This window comes from Bubalus bubalis, chromosome 3 (assembly GCF_019923935.1).
Source record: "Bubalus bubalis isolate 160015118507 breed Murrah chromosome 3, NDDB_SH_1, whole genome shotgun sequence".
In the NCBI taxonomy this organism is placed as follows: domain Eukaryota; kingdom Metazoa; phylum Chordata; class Mammalia; order Artiodactyla; family Bovidae; genus Bubalus; species Bubalus bubalis.
In genome coordinates this window covers 63,255,621-63,277,736 of record NC_059159.1, presented here as the reverse complement: position 1 = coordinate 63,277,736, position 22,116 = coordinate 63,255,621, and the positions used below count along the sequence as shown (strand labels likewise).

At 43.2% G+C, this 22,116-nt stretch overlaps 1 protein-coding gene across 5 annotated transcripts in view; it reads right to left on the bottom strand.

The window, feature by feature from the left end:
- The window catches only part of ANXA10 (annexin A10), a 75,957-nt gene that overhangs the window by 8,843 nt on the left and 44,998 nt on the right, over positions 1–22,116 (bottom strand). For 3 of the 5 annotated variants that reach the window (XM_044939667.2, XM_044939666.2, XM_044939668.2), the window contains 5 exons: positions 17,356–17,450; positions 11,324–11,437; positions 9,619–9,709; positions 8,568–8,647; positions 428–583 (listed from right to left, as the gene is read on the bottom strand). In XM_044939667.2, coding sequence (XP_044795602.1) covers positions 428–583; positions 8,568–8,647; positions 9,619–9,709; positions 11,324–11,437; positions 17,356–17,450 — 536 coding nt within the window. Of the gene's footprint in view, positions 1–427; positions 584–8,567; positions 8,648–9,618; positions 9,710–9,872; positions 10,007–11,323; positions 11,438–17,355; positions 17,451–22,116 lie in introns of all 5 variants that reach the window. The other 2 variants (XM_044939669.2, XM_006048424.4) reach the window with 2 other exon arrangements.

The following is a 22,116-nucleotide window of genomic DNA, read 5'->3' as shown; positions in this document are numbered from 1 at the left end:
CATATAAGGAAAGAGCAGACATGGCCAAGCTGACCTAAGAGGACATTTCAAACAGGAAGGAAAGAGGGCTCACCACTGCAAGGTCCTCTGGTCCCTGAGGGTCATGAGGACACAGAGGAAAGAGAGGTGGGAGAGACATGTGATGACCCAGTTTATCTCGTGCTTCCTTTGGGAGGCCTGAAGGAAACATGCTTTTTGAACTTTGCGGGAATACTGAGTACCCTGTCTTTTGCTCTTATTGTTTTTTGGACTCTGCAAATGAACTCAGTGACACAGGACAGGGCAGGGGGCCCTGAAGACACCTCTGTGCATTATCTCCATCCGGAAGTCCCCTGAAGGATCCCAAGTGTCTCACCCGCTCCTGATGGAGAACCCTGACTGCTGGCTGAGAAGCACACAGGGGAGCCTGACAGGTGGAGGGGCTTACGGCTACAGCAGGCAGACCCTTCCGGCAGCCCAGGACAATGAGGCAGACCACAGTGGCTGGAACCGTGTGGGGGACACAGCTGGACATGAGGGGATTCTTCAGTGAGAGCAGAGGTGAGGCCAGACCATCATGAGAGGTTACCTGCTTCTGACCAAACTGAAACAGAGAAAGGGCTATACATTAACCCGTTGAGGCTCATCTTCTCAGTGGAATTTGCTCTGACTGAGCTGTGACACATCTTAATTGACCCACCATCCCCTCCCCTGCTGTATTCTTCATCAGCTACCATGCTGGGAAATGCACCGATTTACTAGCTTTCTCCTGTCTGAATCTCCCCACTAAAACTCAAGCTTCTTAAGACTGGGGTCTTTGCCTCTTTTGATAATTCCCAGTCATCCTTGGCACACTGAAGGCTTTTGATGAATACTCACTGAATCAATACTACTCAAAGGAAGGAAAGATAAAGAAATACCTTAGATGTCACAGAACTTAAACATCAGTTAGCAGAGATGGGAAGATTTTCTGGATCACCGAAGTGTTTTTAGTGATTTCCAATCACACGATGTAGCTAAGTTGTGAGAAATATTTAAGAATTTTCTGCAGTTCTGTGCATCTGATATTTTTTTTTGAGAGGTAAGAATTTTGGACATTTAACTTGAAATGGGGCCCATATGTGTACTTCTTTGTGCAATTGATTGCCAAAAGCACTTTAAGCAGACGGGTAGATTAAGAAAATGTCAATCAGCTAATGTGTGATGTAGCTTTTCCTACCAAGCAGATTTGGTCACATAAAAAACCTAAGTTAAGACAGTAGCCTGTTAGGGGATGCAAATGCCAGAGAAATGGCATAAACAGGCATTTGGGTTAGGAATAGAATAAACTCGTGACAGGAAGAAATTAAGGGGGTTCAAGTCTAGCCAGAAGCGTTGGGAGCAAGCACAGTGGCCGCTGCAGGTAGTGGGTCGCTGGAGGCCCCAGGGCAGCCGCCTGTGGAGCAGCACAGGGGATTCCTGGCAGATGCCCCTCTTCCTCTCTGTGGAGACACTTGTCATCTCTGTGTGATCATGCATGCGGATTAAGTAAACTCTAAGTGACTAATCCTTCATTATTTGACATATAATTAGATCTCCCATAAGTCTGGTTTAATAGAAGCAGAGCAGAGGAAGTGCTGTGAGTAAGTTCAGTGATTGGCATTCATTTTCAAGAAGAACGTGTTCTGATCGAGTGGTTTTCTTATTAGAAATAGCCCTGTTGGAAAATTCTTTGTAGATTAAGTTAGAGCACTTCTTTCCCAGAAAATATGACAATAATTTAAACACTTTACATTTCATGAACACCTTCAAGCTTCCAATCCCCACTCTCTATTAATTCACAAAAAAACCCAAGTGTGTCTGAATGTCCATGGACAGTCTTTCCTTTGATTCTCAAAGTGAAGATGCAGAGGGAGGAGGCGGATGTGATTATAACTGTTGGAGAATTTTAGAACATGGGCACAAGGAGGGAACAGAGAGAAGAATGGTTTCATGACCCTTAATTTACGGAGTATGTCTCTGGAATCTCAAGAAAGCAAAATGATAAACCCAAGGACACACACTGACTTATAGCAGAGCTGAGAGGAAAAGATACATAGATAATACCTGCTTGTTTTACAAACAGTATCTGTCATCTCTCTATCTACTTTCTACCTCTCTACCTTCTATCATCATGTATCTAAGGAATCTAATATATCTATCTACCTACCATCTATATTTCTATTTTCTACCTATCATTATCTATTTTATTGGGCTCCAAAATCACTGAAGATGGAGACTGCAACCAAGAAAATAAAAGATGCTTCCTCCTTGGAAGAAAAGCTATGACAAACCTAGATAGCATATTAAAAAGCAGAGACGTTACTTCACTGACAAAGGTCCATAGAGTCAAAGGTATGGTTTTTCCAGTAGTCATGTATGCATGTGAGAGTTGGCCCATAAGGAAGGCTGAGGGCTGAAGAACTGATGCTTTTGTTTTTTTTTTATAAATTTATTTATTTTAATTGGAGGCTAAAGAACTGATGCTTTTGAACTGTGGTGTTGGAGAAGACTCTTTAGAGTCCCTTGGACTGCAAGGAGATCAAACCAGTCAATCCTAAAGGAAATCAGTCCTGAATATTCATTGGAAGGACTGATGCTGAAGTTGGAACTCCAATACTTTGGCCACCTGATGTGAAGAACTGACTCATTAAAAAAGACCCTGATGCTGCGAAAGATTGGAGGTGGGAGGAGAAGGGGATGACAGAGGATGAGATGGTTGGATGGCATCACCGACTCAATGGACATGAGTTTGAGTAAACTCTGGGAGTTGGTGATGGACACGGAGGTCCATGGGGTCCCAAAGAGTCAGACATGACTGAGCAGCTGAACTGAACTGATTCATTGGAAGAACTGATGCTGAAGCTGAAGCTCCAGTACTTTGGTCACCTGATGTGAAGATCTGAATCACTGGAAAAGACCCTGATGCTGGGAAAGATTGAAGGCAGGAGGAATAAGGGGACGACAGAGGATGAGATGGCTGGATGGCATCACCAACTCAGTGGACATGGGTTTGAGCATTTTTCTATGTATCATTTATCATCGATCATCATCTATCTAAGGAATCTACCTAATGTATCTATTTGTCTATCTATTATCTATCTATGGAGAGAGCTTGAGGCAGAGAGAACAAGGATCCCAACTCGGGGGAGAGAAGGGTCTTGGTCCTGTGACAACACCCTCAGTTAGCTGGTTGTTTCAGTTGTCTCAGTTATTATCTACTCTTGAGTTTCACAAACCTGTAGGATGCAATTCCATTTCCTTTCTGTGAATATCTAGACAGATTCTCTGGTATGGGATATACCAGAGTTTGTGGTCAGTGGACATGCTGGACTTCATCAGTTCCCTAACTCACTTTTTATATTTTTCCAGTCCTCTAAGTTTATTGATTCGAATCCTAAACTAGGAGTTCCAAAATGAGTCATGAGTATAGAAATCATAATTTCTATACTTTTTATATCATATAATATATATTATATGATATATATTATAATATAATTATAATTTTTGACCAGTGGTCAAATTTAAAAATATTTAAAAATTTATGAGACATTGTACAGTTTTATAAGCATTACACAGGACTCCTGATCTTGAAAAATACTGTTAGTAAAGGATATTATACTATGCCTTTTATAAGTTTCTTATATCCAGTTTCAATTGTGAGTTAAGTAACTTCGGTAAAATCTGTGTGATACTCATAAGGTACAATTTAAGGGAAATATACTGTGAAACCTCCTAAATATATAATATTTAACTACACATTATTAATTTTCCTTGGCTTCTTATAAAATCTAGAACTCTCCTCATTTTTGATATTCTATGTTGAAAGGGCAATTTTAATGCTCTGAAAAGCTATTTTAAGGTTAAACACACACACACTTAAGTTCCAACTCTAGACATTGAACTTCAGAAGTAATACTTTATCCTGTAAAGTCATAATCAAAATCAGGTGAAAGCCAGTGATAAAACAAATTGTGTGTTATTTCAAAATAGGTATGTCTATACAGATAATATTATTGCATACACATGTGTACTCTATAAAAAATAAAGCATTATTGTTTAATTTCAGGAAAAAGGAATTGAAGTTTTGCCAAGGGAAAATACTGTGCACTGACTTTTTCCCTTTGTGACTTATTTTCTGTCATTTTTAATTTTCAAAACTGTGTGTTTTTCCTGAAATATAGAGCATTTGCTTTATAAAAATCCACTGCAATCCTCATTCTTGGGTATCAGTTACTTTTAGGTGTTTTGTAGCTCAGCCTTTGAAGAAGGGCAGCGATTCTGAGAGGCAGCGCACTTGATCACTGGAATTGTGGAGAGGAGTCAGACGAGGTGGAAACAATCCTGTTTACCATTGTGCTTCCCTGTTTGCAGGCTGGGCTCTTACTTAGCAGACGTGAAGTGTCTGCCCAGCCACAGGGCCCGTCTGAGCTTTCAGGGAGGAGGTGCTGTCAGCACGCTTCCCTCAGCTGGCTCTGAGATGCGGACCAGCAGTTATCTTTGTTTTTTTGCCTTAAATTTTTTGTTGTTGGTGTTTAGTTGATTTATAACGTTGTGTTAATTTCAGGTGTATAGCAAAGTGATTCAGTTATACATATATACATATCAGAAAGATACATGGCCCAGTGTTCACTGCAGCACTGGTCACAATAGCAGGACATGGAAACACCCTAAATGTCCGTCAACAGATGAATGGATAAAGAAGATGTGGTGCATATACACAATGGAATACTACTCAGCCATAAAAATGATGAAAAAATGGCATTTGCAGCAATATGGATGGAACTAGAGATTGTCATTCTGAGTGAAGTTAAGTCAGAGAAGGGCAAATATCGCATGATATCACTTATATGTGGAATCAAAAAATGGTACAAATAAACTTATTTACAAAACAGGTGCCGTGTTACTGTGGGATGTGCTGGGGATCAACTGTGGACCAGAGAGAAAAGAAGCCAGACTTGGAAGGAGAGTCTGGACTGAGATATAGCCCTAGTGGAATACAAAATAGTCCTTACGAAACACATTTTTACCCTACTTATATTTTTTTTAACAAATTGAAATACATTTCTGTTTGGATACTAAGAAAATAAAGATATGTTTGCCCTTAGATGTAACTTGTGGATTTATAGCAGCACTGTTGTCTTTACTCTGTTGGCACAGTACTAATGCCCATATGAATTTCTGACTGGAAACTGTCGTTTTAATTTACATTATGGAGTGTCAGTCCAAGAAAGCCAAGAAATGATGACCCTTCTAAGTTGAGAGAATCTTGTAACTAATCTTACAACATTTATAAGTTAGAAAATATTTGATTGATGCTTTTCCAAGTGAGATTATTTTTAATATTAATAATGATTATTAAAAACTTTTTCATATAAAAAGACTCAACTTCTGTCACAAATTTAAATAGGCTTATAGCTCAGTTGGTAAAGAATCCACCTGCATGCAGGAGACCACAGTTCAATTCTGGCGGAAAGATCTGCTGGAGAAGGGATAGGCTACCCACTCCAGTACTCCTGGGCTTCCCTTGTGGCTCAGCTGATAAAGAATCTGCCTGCAATGCAGGAGATCTGGGTTCAATCCCTGGGTTGGGAAGATCCCCTGGAGAATGGAAAGGCTACCCACTCCAGTATTCTGGCCTGGAGCATTCCATGGACTTACAGTCCATGGGGTCACAAAGAGTCGGACACAACTGAGCTGCTTATTATTATTTATTATTATTTCCCCAGCAGCTCACACAGAAGCCTCCTGCTGGGCAATGTAAAGCCAAGCTCTGTGTTCTCTATTGATGTTATCATTCCAGAGAGTAGAATCCTCAGAATAGGACTTGATGAATTGATATGGGCAGTTTTGGGAGGTACACAGCCACGCTGTGCAAATCCACTTTATTTTTTTTTTAATTTTTTTCCTTTTTTTAATTATAAAAAAATGGTATGTTAGATAAAATTTAGGGTGAAAACCCATCCATACTTTTCCATATTCCCCCATCCCAACACAAGCAGTTTTATTTGGGAATTACTACTTTCTAATTTATCCATATACATATATATTTTTTCACATTAGCTATAATGTGTGTACAAATTTTTATTTTGTCTTTGTACTTAAACTTTGTTCAAGATAGTCAATGTTTTTACAGTTATTCAAATTATACCTTTTTAAAAGGCTACATAGTAATCCCATTGATGTGTTATCATTTGGGTATTTATATTAGGCACTGAAACTATGCATCTGGGTTACTCCATGGTTCCCTGTTATACTTACTGTTCTACCTGAATAGATGTTTTAAAGTTTATTCTCTCAAACTGTTTTCTTAGGATAAATTATCCAATATTGGGAATCAGTGGGTATAAACATTTTTCTGGCTCCTGAAACATATTACTATAGTGCTTTTCCAAAAGGCAGAAATCTAAGTACAAGGTTGCTAGTAGTACATATGGGTATCTACTTCATAAAAACCATACTAGAAGTGTTAACTTTAAGTAAATAACATTTTAAATTCAATTAAAAATTTACCCCAGGACAATCCCTCAGTAATTTACAGACTTTGGAGGATCATTCACTTTCTGTCTGTTGCTTCAGGAATTATTTCTTCATTGAAGTTTACTAATGTCTGATCACAAAATCATTTTATATTTCTTTTTTTAAGCCCTTGAGCACTTTAAACAATATTTGATTTTGTTTTTACAAATGGAAAGTTTTACTTTAATTGTAAGGTCAATGGGTTTGCTTAGTTCTATGCCATTTGTTTTTCAATTGAACAATTTGAAAAAGTCAACTAGCCCATCACCAATCTCTCCTCCATTGGAGCAGCTAGTACTTGGCTTCCTCAGAAACCTTTCCTTTTGGATTTCTTTATTCCTAATTTTAAAATGACAGTAACTTGGGCACAAAAAAAGTTCAAAAAATTAAAATTCTTGGTGCTTGGCAATGAATGAAATTCTCAGTTGGTGTTAAAATCAGGCTGATGTATTTATTCATTTTTAAACTAAATGATACCAAATATTGTGAAGTACAATATGAAGCTTTTAATCACAATAAACACACATTTGATTGGTATGTGAAGCTACCCTGGATGAGAAAGATGACGAAATTGAAGATTAAGAAGGAAAATAAAGTAGTTATTTAAATTTGCACACTGCCATTGGTATTGTAAAGGAAAAAAATCATTATCAATAGTTGTGTTCTCATTTTAACTCTTTTCTATACACAGACTAGTTCTAGCCAGGGTAGAAATAATTCTTAATTCTTACCTTTGTCATGTAAAGTACTACGTAAAACTGCCCATTTTAAAAAAACAAAGTTTTGTAGAATCAAAAAAGAAGAAGAAGAAGAAGAAGAAGAAATCTCCCAAGCTAAAGATTTGAACCTGCAGTTTCAGAAAGAAAAATCAGTATATGGCTATGGGTCTGTCTACCACGGAATTTCCTGGTGGCTCAGACAGCAAGGAATATGCCTCCAATGTGGGAGACACAGGTTTGATACCTGGGTAGGAGGACTCCCTGGAGGAGGAAATGGCAACCCACTCCAGTATATTTGCCTGGAGGATCCCATGGACAGAGGAGTCTGGTAGGCTATGGTCCATAGGGTTGCAAAAGAATTGGACATGACCGAGCGACTAACACTGTCACTATTTTCCAGAATGGGTGGGAGATTTTCTGTAGTTTTCCCTGACCCCATGTCCCCTTGTTCTCTTTCATTCTGTAAATTCTATAACCTGGGCTGGAACATCAGGAACTCCATCCACTACTCCCTGCTAGAAGATGGCTGGTCAGCAATCCGACTGATAACACAGAAGGACGGTGGCAACTTTGCTTGTCTAAATTCAAGCCTCTGGCTTCCTGCACCTGTCATCAGACACTGAGCCTGTGTCTGAACAATTCGGTCAATACAAACTCAAGCAGAAGATGGAATTACAGACATAAAGAGCTGCTATGGAGGGCTCCCTGGTGGCTCAGATGGTAAAGAATCCCCCTGCAATGCGGGATACACAGGTTTGATCCTTGAGTTGGAAAGATCCCCTGGAGAGGGAAATGAAAATTCACTGCAGTATTCTTGCTTGGTTAATTCCATGCACAGAGGAGTCAGACATGACTGAATGATTAACACTTGTACTAAGGAGGGAAAACTAGTTTTTGTTTTCAATAAACCAGAATCTCTTAAATTAAAGTCATATGGGAGGCTCCTGGATCCCGGTTTCTTGTATTTCATCTGGTGGTTCTGACTGTTCACCAGCTGGGTGGGTGCTGGGTTCCTGATGCCTTAGACGGTGTGCACATTCTACTAATTGTAACTGTAATATTGTCAGTCTGTTAATTCCCTTGTAATGTATAATCAGCTATGCATTTATCTATAACTATGATATTTTACTTAGAGTAGACTGTTTTGAGGACAGAGATGGTGTCTCATTCATACTTGTTTGTCTCTATATTCAACCCAAGTTTCCATTGTAGTGCCTTGAATTTACTGGCATTCAGTAACTGTTATTACTGGAGTTTCCTGTCCTGATTTTGAAAACGAAACATATCTATTTTTCAGTAGTGCAAAGTGGAGCAAATCTAGGAATCTCCTACCTGGACCAAGCTCACGAGCATGTCTCTGAAGTGTCCTGAGGTCTCTGAGTAGATGTCCTCCTGCAGGTCACGGCTGTATTCTGGGGGAGAGCACACACATGTGGAAGGGTTAGTCATGAAGGAACCGCGCCTCCCTGTGTTTGCAGAGGTCAGTGCTGCTCCCATAGGGTGACATTTCTTGGTCTTCTGCCACCTTCTACTCACATGAGGCCCATGAACAGTCCACCCAACAAAACTGATCCCAATGATAACACAGGCCCAAGACTACTTTCTTATAAAAATACTATCTCTATTCCAAAATTTAAAACCAGCATTGAGAATCATTTCACATTCTGTAACCCTTAAAATTCAGGGCTGTCTTCTCTTTCCTTAGACCACTGCCTGGCCCAGCGGTCCCCCAAGTCTTTGTCTTGTCTTAATATTTTCAGTGAAGGGTCTTAATTCTCTCCCCCAGGAAAGTCTTGTTTTTGTTTGAGTGCAATGGAGCTGATTGTCTGGAACATTTTGTTCACGCTCAATGTCACATGATACATGATGCGATGGAACTTAAGGTCTTAAAGCTTTTTTGAATATGAAAGTCATTAACCTTTCCGCTTTTAAAATGCATAAAAATCAGATTCTGAGGTGGATTCAGTGATTATGAGGTTTATGAAAAGTGAAGCTGTTGCCTGGATTTGTAGAATTCACTGAGTGATCGTTACACTTTGCTTTGTTCTGTCGTCATAACTGTCCCTCTTGGGTGACAGACAAGGTCGTCCCTGAGCCGCTGTCCTGAGTGCACGCTGTCCTAAACTAAAGTCCACCTTGTAGAAACTCATCATTATTTTCCTGGAAACTTTGCTTCACTCAATTATCTTGGGGTTGCTTTGTTTTTAGTGCCCTAACCACCAACTCTACTTAGACAATTCATTAGTCTTGTGTAAGTGATATCTCACATGTGACTGTCTTAGATAATTCTTTCAAATACATAAACTGGAATATTTTGCCTGTTATTTGAAAAATATAAAGTTTATAATGTGTAAAACATATGTACAAATGTATATTTCCTTACGCAAATAGTAGGCTTCTCGCATCTGGAAAATTTCTCCGTTTGTTCTCGAAGCTAATATGTCAATGAGGCAGTTCTCATCAGTGCCTGCTCCCTGGAAGGACAGAGCAAGAGACACATGAAGGCACCTACACGAGGAGTAGCCCTGTAGTGAATGGATGCAGCCCTGGTGCTCTGTCCTTGATTCTGGGTCCCTAATTCCCCAAGAATGGTGCAGAGACCTCACCCCACCTCTCCCCAGGTGTGGAGTTTTGTACCATTTGCCTGAATATTTGGACTGGGTACTCTCTGCAGCCTCTTCCAGTCATGGGATATTCCTCCCTGATGGTGATTTGAAAGACAACACACCTTTTTCAGAGAGCTTCAGAAATCCATACCATTTTATGAGACACTGAAAAAATATAACAGTTTCATCTAAACATTGACATAGGACTTTCTCCTTAGGTTTTTAGTTACATCATTTTGCAAGAGGTACGGACTGACATATGCAACACTTAAAAAGACATTAGTTGAAATTCATATTTTATATAAGGCCTGTGCTGATCTACTGTTCTTCCCTGGTGGCCTAGCGGTAAAGAAACCACCTGCCAAGTAAGAGATGCTGGTTTGATCCCTGGGTTGGGAGGATCCCTTGGAGAAGGAAATAGCAACACATTACAGTATTCTTGCCTGGGAAATCACATGAACAGAGGAGCCTGGAGTGCTACAGTCCATGGGGTCACAAAGAATCGGACATGAGTTAGTGACTAAAGCAAACAACAATGCTGATTTGTGAATATGATAGCCATGACCCAGATCCCCTAATTTTCTCCCTTTCCCTTTTTGTGTTGTTCCCAGATGGGGGAAATCAGGTCATTGGCAGGCACCCCCCTGGAGTGATTGCAACCTCTCTACAGGTGTCTCATTCAGCATTTGGAAAGATCTGGAAAGATGTGAAAAGTCATCTGTCTCCCTTCCCTAGCCAACAAACCTCTGACAAATCTGTAGTCAGTTTCTTTCATGACTGGCCTGTAAGAAAGAATTGTTCTGATCCTTTAGAAGCAAGATTTTGCTACATTTGAGCAGTAGTTTTGGTAAAGGACTAATTTAGGGTCACAAAAATATAAATGTCATCTATGTTTTGTCTCTGCCTCAGCATTACTGACTTATTACTTTATGAGCCCAATTTATACAATAGTTTAAAGAGATTCACAAGAATGCTAACATTTCCATGTAACATAGAAAGACAAACCAGCTGATGCTTAGCTGTTTAGTCACTAAGTTGTGCCCTAATTTTTGTGACCCCATGTACTGTAGCCTGCCAGGCTCCTCTGTCCATGGGATTCTCCAGGCAAGAATACTGGAGTGGATTGCCATGCCCTCCTCCAGGAATTCTTCCTGATCCAGAAATCGAATATGTGCCTGCTTCATTGGCAGGTGAATTCTTTACCACTGAGCCATCAGGGAAGCTGAAAGCCATACTGGGGAAGAGACAAATGCAAACAGCCCCAAAAGAACCTCATTTCCTCTTTCCTCTTGGCAGCTCTGCACAGGGCCAGGTCGTGGGTCTGAGTTTGCTCAAAAGAAGAGTCAAGTGATCCTGCTGCTGGGCTATGGAGGCCTCCCCTTTTCATGACAACCTCCTCTCCCCAAGTGTTTCTCTTGTTTCTGACATGCCCCCTTCCCTCCCTGATCACACGTGGCAGTATCACAGGGTGACCCGCTCTACCTTCATGGCATGCCACAGCTCATGGGCATCATACGAGGGTGGGGGGTACATGAGGCTGACCATGACGTCCTTGAAGTGATTGGAAAGCTTCTCCTTCAAGTCCTCAACCAGGTCCTGTGCAGGGAAAGCAAATACTTGCATTACACCACCTCGCAAGTTTGTGGGGAAAACGGGATAATTGCAGAACATCTTCTAGCGGGATGCCCTTCTCCTTGCCCCTTCACATAATAGCTAGTTTGGTTTGGGTTCACATGTGTGTACGTGGGTTACATGAGACGAAGGACTTGAGGGTTTGAAAATGAGTGATATCACCGAGGAAACCAGAATTGAAAGAGACACGTGTACCCCAATGTTCATCGCAGCACTGTTTATAATAGCCAGGACGTGGAAGCAACCTAGATGTTCATCAGCAGATGAATGGATAAGAAAGCTGTGGTACATATACACAATGGAGTATTACTCAGCCATTAAAAAGAATACATTTGAATCAGTTCTAATAAGGTGGATGAAACTGGAGCCTATTATACAGAGTGAAGTAAGCCAGAAAGAAAAACACCAATACAGTATACTAATGCAAATATATGGAATTTAGAAAGATGGTAACGATAACCCTGTATGTGAGACAGCAAAAGAGACACAGATGTATAGAACAGTCTTTTGGACTCTGTGGGAGAGGGAGAGGGTGGGATGATTTGGGAGAATGGCATTGAAACATGTATAATATCATATAAGAAATGAATCGCCAGTCTGGGTTTGATGCAGGATACAGGATGCTTGGGGCTGGTGCACTGGGACGACCCAGAGGGATGGTACGGGGAGGGAGGTGGGAGGGGGGTTCTGGATGGGGAACACGTGTACACCAGTGGTGGATTCATGTTGATGTATGGCAAAACCAATACAATATTGTAAAGTAATTAGCCTCCAATTAAAATAAATAAATTTAAATAAAAAAAAAAAAAGAAAAAGACTGCCGGTGGCGCCCGGGTGGGAGGTGGCCTGGGTTCAGTCCAGGCGGAGCATCAGCTGAGAGGTGGGTGGTTCGCCTGTGTGCCCCGTCTGGTCTGCACAGCGAGGACAGCTCCCACCTCAGCGTTGACCTTACTAGACAGTGTTTGCTCAGGTGAAGTCCTTAACATGTTTTCTGACTGGTATGAGGCACTCAAAAGGTCTTTTTTCCCCCCAAATATTAGGTAATTTGCTGTAGGTTTAAAATGGCGGGTGCTAGCTGTGTTCTCTCTCCCCTCTTTTTTCTTTCTCTCCACCTCATTAGTTGTCTGTTCCCTTGTATTTCTCACAGCCTTTACAGTATCCAGTTGTCAGTGATTCCATGGCCTCTAACTTACGAATGCATCCCCAAACTGACGATTTTATGCCCAGTTACCGCTGCAGCCTCAGCCTCTTGTGGTCATCGCTCCTGCGGTCAGTGCCCAGGCCTCTGGAGCGCCCCCTTCTGCCCTCCCGTTTGCCCTCCCAGCACACCTGACAGGTGACCCTGGAACGTGCACGTCAGCTAGTCACTTCTCTGCAGAAAGGCCCTTCCCCACTCCAAACTCCAGGACGAATTACAACTACTTTTGTGCAGCTCAGCTCAGAATATAGCAACGTGCGGGTGTTTTATGTGACAGTCTCCAGGGCGCTCAATGGGCCCGTGGTGGTCACATCCCCGCCTTCACCTCCTGCTGCTGCTATCCCTGCTCCCCACCCGCTCCACCCTGCCGGCTTCCTGCAGCTCCTGGGTCTGCAGGCCGCTCCCTCAGGGCCCCGGCTTCCCATTCCCGTCACCTGCGTGTTCCTTTGCTGTCTGTGCTGTCGGCCTCCTTCATAGAGCCTGCTGTCACCGTTTACAATATGCCCTGGCCCCCAACACTGTTTATCACCAGGCTGCATCTTTTCTCCAGGGCACTAGTTCATTCTAACATGATATGCGTGCATGTGTGTGTTGTTTCAGTGTGTCTGACTCTTTGTGACCTATGGACTGTAGCCTGCCAGGCTCCTCTGTCCTTGGAATTTCCCAGGCAAGAATACCGGAGGGGGTTGCCCTTTCCTTCTCCAGGGGATCTTCCTGACCCAGGGATCGAACCTGGATCTCTGAAGTCTCCTGCATTGGCAGGTGTGTTCTTTGCCACTAGTACCACCTGGGAAGCTTGCTGTGGTGGTGGCTTGTTTTTCAGGACCTCAGAAGACAGTACTTTCATTAGAGAAAATAGATATTGAGTAACATGTTGAAGCAGCCAAACTTCTCAAGCTCAGAGCGGAGCCTTCAACTGCCTCGTCTAGTCAGCATCTTAAATGCTCTCTGGAGGGGCAGACACAGCTTTGCAGATGCAGTCTTCTCAAGGTGCCTCTACCCAGCCTCACTGCTGCTCTTTCCTGTTTGCCAAAGACTCGCCCCAAAGGGACTCCGTGGGCTTCACGGCCTGGGCCTAAGCTAGGCTGGTGAGCGGGTGCTGTTGAAGCGGATCTGTTGGAGCTGCAGCTTGGACAGCTCCACTTAAACTAAAAGTGACACGGCGGTTCCCTTTTCTATCTTCCTTTTACTTCTACCTAATTGTGTGCACTCAGGGCAAGACAAAGGAGGATGGCCAGCACTCTGCTTGTTGGAATGTTTTTAACTTCTATCGCTTTTCCTGCTGTTGTAAAAAGATACTTGCTATTGTAGCCATGTTGTAGATCTGTATGAAGTGTGACTGAGAAGTTGTCTTAATTGTGCCCACCCCAATAGTCATCCTGTAAACACTCGGGAAATTATATATTACATTATAAAAACACTTGTGCAAGCTGCTTTGTCACTGTGCACTGGTAAGTAAATTTTTAAAAAATGTATTTACTTATATTGACATATAGTTGATTTACAATGTTCTATTAGTTTCAAGTATACAGCAGAGTGATTCCTTATAGGTTGCTACAAGATATTAAGTAGAGTTCCCTGTGCTATACAGTAAACCGTTGTTATTTATCTATTTTATTTACACTGGTATCTATCTGTTAATCCCCAACTCCCAATTCCCCCCCGCCCCAACACCTTTCCCCTTTGATACCGTATGTTTGTTTTCTATGTCTGTGAGTCTGTTTCTGTTTTCTATGTAGATTCATCTGTATTATTTTTAAGGATTCTATGTTTAAGTTATGTTAAGGATTCTATGTTTAAGCTATCATACGGTATTTATCTTTCTCTGTTACTTCCTTTGGTATGATAATATCTCTAAGTCCATCCATGTTGCTCCAAATGGCAGTATTTCATTTTTTATGGCTGAGCAATATTCCATTGTACATATATACATATCACATCTTCTTTATCCATCCTTCTGTCATTGGACATTTAGGTTGTCTTATATATGAAAGTCATGTCTTGGCTACTATATGCTGCTATGGACACTGGGATGCACGTATCTTTAGAAATTAGAATTTTCTCCAGATATATGCCCAGGAGTGGGGTTACTGGATCGTAGGGTAACTGTTTTTAAGGAATTTCCATTACTGCTCTCCATAGGGGCTGCACCAGTTTGTATCCTGGAGTATTACTTCAGGTGACCTTGCCCCCTGTAGGAACCACTGTCAGATTGCCCAGCCCTTCAGCTGGGGCAGTCCCCCCAGCCCAGGGGCATCCTGGGTCCCAGCTTGCACCGCCCTGGGGAGAACTGCGTTGGGTCAGGGTCTGGAGCGCCACGTTCCTCACACCGACCAGTGTGTTGGCTATGTTCCAAGGCTTCTCTCGTGTGTCTCGGGGCTAGTAGCAGCAGCTCGTCTCTAATGTAAAGTATCAAATAGTAAGAAGTATTTATGGAACGTGCCCAGAACTGTACCTTCTTCAGCAGCTAAGAGAGTAATTTCCTCTCATCTTTGTTATTCATGTTAATAAAAATCAATCGTTAACATACAGGAAATCTATCAGCTCTCCCACAGGAAGGGAAAACTAGCCTTGTCCAGGTGGAAGAAGTCATTCTGAAAGTGAGCAGTGGGGGTGGTCAGGAAGCCAGACCCAAGGTCCAGCAGGGTGACTGGGGGGCAGCCAGAGGAAGAAATGAAGGAAAAGGGACATTGAGGCAGTTTGTCAGTGTTTTATTTTTTTAACTATTAAGTGTACCCTAATGTGATTTTTTTCCCTCCTTTTTATTTACAGGCAGAATGGACTCCAGTGAATGCAGTTCCTGTTCTATATCAGACCCTGGCTGGACCCGTTCCCTAACTCCAGGAGGTGAAGGCTGAGGGGCGGGAGGTAAGGTCAGTCTGCACACCTGGCGGGGAGGGAGAAGTGGGGAGCCAGGCCTGTGTGCCGGCAGAACAGGATGTGGTGTAGCAGTCTTGGAGGGGTGTCTGGGGCTGCCTGAGTGTGCAGGTCCTGGGGGAGTGCACGGAGCCCTGGCCAGGCAGTTTGCAGATGTGCAGGGCCTCCTCTTGTTGCAGTGGGCAGAGCAAGAGGTGGCCAGTACAGCTTGAGGATCAGAGTGCAGATGCTGGGCATTTGGTGAGAAGGGTGGGAGGATGGATTGAATTCGGTGCACAGATGGGTATTTTGCAGGGGAATCGACATTAATGCTCTGGTATTAAAGTAAGACAGCGGAGTTTTAGGTTTGGACTCCTCCTGCCTTCAGTTTAGGGATACCCAGGGTAAGGTCCTGGGGTAGCAGCTTTGGGGGGTGGGGTGGGGACCATTTCCAAATCCATCTGGGTACCACGTGGCAATGCCCAAATCAGGACTGTGTGAGCCAGGGACCCGCAGCAGTAAAAGTGATTAGGTAACTGACCTGATGGGGTCTCTCAGAGCCAAGGGGCCCCACTAGGCTCCTCTGAGGGTCCTCAAGTTCCCTGGAGGCCTGGGGCCCTAGCACAGGGGGTCTGACCACTCTGAGACCTTGGGCATGTGGTAAGGCCTCTTCCCTGGAGGATCCAGTGTCTGAGAAGGTGCAAACGCCTCGTTTCTTAGGTTTTTTTTTTGGTCTGTTTTAGGGCCATTTTGTAGAGAGTGATAAAGTGTTGCTTTTACCTAAGTTAACCTTATCTATGAAAAGCACAGATGTATGTAAATTTTTGGGATAAGAAGTTACTGAAAATGACCTCTCTTACAGCAGTATGCATATTACAGCAATATTGGGTGACTGATGCTGCAACTTGTATAGCTTTTACATTTTCTTCCAAAGGAAAACTACTCTGGGTATCATAGGAACATAAGAAAAGGAACAGTTTTACCTAGAAAAACAACAACAACTGGTTTCCTACTATGGCTTAATTCAGCTAATTTCATGAGCAGTGGTGGCTTTTTAGATGTCATTCATTCTAAAGCAGAGAACGCCTTTGTTTTGTGTACTGTGGTTGTTCAGAGCCTGAGGTTTGGAGATGGACTAAATCTTTAAGAACTAGTCTTACAGAGAAAGAGTATTTCATCGATAATGGTCAGTTGACAAAAAGTAATTGCTATTCCAGGTCCTTTTGGACTCAAGAGTTTTCATTTTTAATCTGTGGTTTAACTGCACAAAAAAGGAGAGAAATCCTTAATGGCACCTGCTTCGAAAACCAGTGCATGATTGCGTAAAGTATTCTGGACGGTTCTATTGCCTGAAACTATTTTTGAGCACCATTCTTTTCTAATGGTCTCTAACTGTAGCTTTGGGAGGAAAAGCTAGTGGGGAAGCCACTTGGATAGAGATGCGGGTGAGGACCTCAGGAGAACTGCAGGAAAAGATCTTTTTTCTGGGCCTGGATCATTAGTCCCTCTGTGCCTTCCCTGGAGCTGAACACGGGGTGTTCCCAGGCAGTGCTTAATTGGACCAGCTGGTGGTGCCGGGCTGTGAGAGCTTCTACTATATGAAGTGACTGATTTTTAAGAAAGGGCTGGTGGGGTCACACATCACGTACAGGCACTTCTGATGTGTCTCTTTCCCACATTCTGTGCCACATGTTTGAGGCAGAGGAACTGTCTTTAATGTTCAGTGAAGTCAGATACCTTTGTGATCAGAGACTGGAGCGCATACCAGACCCTGTTTGGAGGTGTCTCAGAAGTTTGCCTGGAAACGAGAGGGGTTGGGGGGACTCACCCGGCTGAAGGCACCCAGGTAAGCCTCAGCAATCAATAGCCTCTGGGTGTTGCAGCGCTGGGTCAGAATGTCGATCAGCAGGTCCTTGTCACAGCCTGGAAGAGAGTTGTGTTGGCAAGTGAGAGTACTGTGAGTGCCACACTGCAGGTAGGGAGAGTCCACGGTGCAGGGGTCAGGCCAGTGGGCCAGCTCATCCCCTGGTGCTCCCAGTGGAGGGAGAAGGCCCAGCTTGAGTGGAAGTTTCAGGGTACCCCTGCTGTGGCCAAGGTGCCTTCTGTATCCCCCTCTTCTGGTGCTACAGACTTTTCTATTTTAAAAGATTCAATAAAAATGGAGGGGAGGAGAGAATGTGGCCTTTCTCTCATCCCCTCCTACACCACCAGCAAAAGGCTTCCCTGAACTCCACACTGATTTGGTTTGAACAGACCCCATGTCCTTCTCACCACACGGCTCCTAATGACTTACAACAGATATGCATTGAGAGGAAAGTCACTGCTCTGGTCCTGCTGACAGCAGGTGAAACCCCCAAGGTCCTTGGCTTTTTTGGAGAAAGAATTCCCCACAGAAATGGGGTGAAGCAGGCACAGAGTTTATTGGCAGCACAGTTCGTACAAAGTGAACAAAGAAGCAGTTCATGTAGAGCAGGAGCAAAGCAGAAACACAGAACTAGAGAAGAGAGCAGCAAGGTCCCTAATGAGGAGTGTGCCAGAGATGTGATTTAAATCACTGATGTGGGGCACTTCTTCCAGGGCTCTGTTCTGCTCTGGCCAGTTATCTTGCCTCTTTCCCCACATCTGACCTGTCCCAGGGCCCATCCCATATACATGCTAATCTTTTAGCCAAGATGGATTCTAGCACAGAAAACTGTGGGAGGTTTGACAGCACTTATTATGATGTGAGAACTGGACCATAAAGAAGGCTGAGTGCTGAAGAATTGATGCTTTCAAACTGTGGTGCTGGAGAAGACTCTCAAGAGTCCCTTGGACAGCATGGAGATCAAATTAGTCAATCTAAAGGAAATCAACCTTGAATATTCATTGGAAGGGCTGATGCTGGAGCTGAAGCTCCAATACTTGGACTACCTGATGCAAAGAGTCAACTCATTGAAAAAGACCCTGATGCTGGGAAAGATTGAAGGCAGGAGAAGAAGGGGACGACAGAGGATGAAATGGTTGGGTGGCGTCACTGACTCAATGGACGTGAGTTTGAGCAAGCTCCAGGAGTTGGTGAAGGACAAGGAAGACTGGTGTGCTGTAGTCCATGGGGTTGCAAAGAGTCTGACGTAAGTGAGCGACTGAACAACAACATTATGGGATGGTGCACCTCCCTTTCTGACCCCTGAGGAGCGTTCTTGCACACTTGTCCCTGGTGGGGCGGGGTCTAGTTTCCCTGACCTCAAGAGTGACAGATGTGCTCATCCTCTCTCTTACTCCTGCAGAGCTCAGCTCCCACCACTAACTCTGTCCTTGGAGTATCAGGGAAGACACAGCTCCAGTTTAACCCACTTGACAAACTCCAGCTGCTCTGCTCAGGGGCCAATCTGCCCCTTACTCAGTGCAGACCCTCCAGAGAAGCAAGAGCCTTGGGGGAGGGAGCTGTGAGAGGAGGGAATCAGGCCCCTGCTTGTAACAGATGCCCTGCTCCTAGGCTCTGAGGCCTGCGCTTCCTCCTCCACCAACCCATCGACCTGGTGAAATGCCTGGATGTACAATCACTGCAGGGAGATTTAGCTATAATTGTGGTCATAAAGAACCGCCTGCCAGTGCAGGAGACATAAAAGATGCAGGTTCGATCCTCAGGTTAGAAAGATCTCCTGGAGCAGGAAATGGCAAACCACTCCATTTTTCTTGCCTGGAGAATCCCATGGACAGAGGAGCCCGGTGGGCTGTAGTTCATGGGGTCGCAAAGAGTTGGACACGACTGGGCAGATTAGCATGCACACACGCAGTCACAGTAGTGACCAGGAAGACATCAGCCGCCCCTCAGCTTGACCAATATTTAGATAGACTTCTTCTTATCATAAGCCTTGGATCTTTTCTTTTCTTTTTTCTGAGAGCATTTACTTTGGAAAACTTGTGGTTGTAAATTCTTTCTTTACTCCTTTGAGATGTAAATCTTCTCCCAACCACTTGCTGGAAGGCTAGAAATGCCTTCCTCAGGGCTTAGGACGCACCCCTTTGAGCCATAGTCTCTGAGTAAGACAGTTGCTGTCGTCGGGCCTTGTGGCAGGACGCACCCTCAGCACCAGTGGGCAGACTCAGATGTCCTCATTGCACGACCGGGCCCCCACCCTGCGTCCTCTGAACCACTCACTAGCTCAGCCCAGGGCTCAGATCTCACCTGCCTTTGTCCCAGAGGAGCTGGGGCCAGTCTCTCTCCTTTGGTAAGGGCATCCTGGCCTGTTGAGTTGTGTGTGGTACAGTTTTTCTATGACAAATGATGGAGATGAGTAGAAAAGCGAGTTGAAGTGCTGGGATGTTAAGCAGATTGTGTTTTGGGGATTTAACGCCATCCTGGAAATGCTGGGCTCATAGGAAGGTAGTGAGTTGGCTGTGGAAACGTGCAGTGAGCAAGGGTGAGGATTGGGTAAAGGTGGACGGTGGGTGTCTGAAGACCCAGTGTGGGGTGGGGTGTCTGTTCATGTGAGAGAGAGGGTCTGGCAGTGGCAGAGTGGAGGTGGGGAGGCAGAGAATCTTCTCCAAAGACTGGAATTTCAGATTTGTGACAAAGAGGTAGCCTGAAGTGAAGTGGCAACGAGCAGCAGGGTGCCCAGGCTCCTGGGTTACGTCCTGGACCCAAGGTACGTGAGATGGTTCCAGAGGAGTCTGTTGACTGCATGAACCAAAATGAATGTAGCTTTAATAAGCAGCAGAAGGTTTTTTTGTGTTGACCATCTGGTGATGTCCATGTGTAGAGTTGTCTCTAGTGTTGTTGGAAAAGGGTGTTTGCTATGACCAGTGTGTTCTCTTGGCAAAACTCTGTTAGTTTCATTCTGTACTCCAAGGCTAAACTTGCCTGTTACTCTAAGTATCTCTTGTCTTCCTGCTTTTGTATTCTAGTCCCCTGTGATGAAAAGGACATCATTTTTATTTATTTATTTATTTTTTGGTGTTAGTTCTAGAAGGTCTTATAGGTCTTCATAGACTTCAATCTCTTTGGCGTTAGTGTTTGGGGCATAGACTTATATTACTGTGATATTGAATTGTTTACTTTGGAAATGAACAGAGATCATTCTGTAGTTTTTGAGATTGCACCCAAGTACTGCATTTTGGACTGTAAACTTAGGAATCAATTTAGAGAAGTCACTAACATATCTGTTGAATTTTTTATGTTTTTATTTTCTAAAAGACTTAGTAAACATTTGTATAGTTTTTGCAAATTACAAGAAACTTTATTTGGTTAAAATTATTCATATTTATATTTCTATCAATATTTCAAGTTGTATTATTTTTATTTTGGTCTTAACAGAATAATTCCTTAATGAAATAGATGATATTGAACTTTATGTGGACCTTGTGTCCAGAAAAATTATTGAACTCTCATGCTGCTGCTGCTGCTGCTGCTTCTGCTAAGTCGCTCAGTCATGTCTGACTCTGTACAACCCTATGGACAGCAGCCCACCAGGCTCCTGTGTTCATGGGATTCTCTAGGCATGAACACTGGAGTGGGTGCCATTTCCTTCTCCTGAACTCTCATACTTCTAATAATTTTTTACTGGATTACCTTGGATTTTGAAATTTGCTGATAATGTCTGCTGCAGAAACAAAGAATTTTGACTTATTCTTTAGACAGTGTGTCTTTTTCTCTTTCTTGTCCTATTGTATTAGGGCCAGGAATTTCTAAATAAATTCTTGATGGTTTAACAGAAAAGCATAGCGTAATGATCCTTACCAATTTTATGGGCTTGTATGATGTATGGTTTACTCTTGTTATTCATGATGTGTTTCTACAAAGTCACCATGAACATGAGTTAGTAGATACTGAATGGTTGCTTCCAGGGAAGATATGGGAAAAACGAGCCACGAGGTGTAAAGGGACACTTCCTCCACTTGTATAAATAGTGTCTACACACACCCTACAGCTCACATCATATTATTGCTGAGTAAGGGCAGGGGCAGGTGGTGTTGGATCTAATTTAAGTAGCACCAAGGGTCCCACAGAGATTCGTTTTGTCTTGTGGGCAGCTTTGCCATGATTTAGGCATGTAGGTCAAAGATAGTTCCCGTTGTCCAGGATCTGACAGGGATGGTCTGGAAGTTACATGTGCTAACTGAGACAAAATAAACACAGGTGCTCTGTGCTCTAAGCGTGCATGGGCGGGGGAAGCAGCTGGTCACAGCTGGGGCTTGGCAAGTGCACTGTTAGAGACCGTTACCTGGGAGGCACTGCTTTTCCTTGGTGAACTGTTATACACTGTAAGACACATTTTATTACAACAACTCCCTTTCATTTGCATCAGACCATATTTTTGCTTTCTGATTTTTCTAAGTATTAATAAAACACAGAGCCAAGTCGAAAATCATCAAGTAGGATTACATCAAACTCAAAAGCTTCTGCAAAGGAAAAGACTACAGTTAACAGTACTGCATTGCATAGTTGAAAGCTGCTGAGAGAGTAATCAATGAATGTTCTCAGCATAATAACAAAAATGGTAATTATGCGATGAGAAGGATATGTAAGCTAACCTTACTGGGTTAACCATTTAGCGACATGCATGTCAAATCATCATGTGTACATACACCTTGAACTTACACTGTTGTA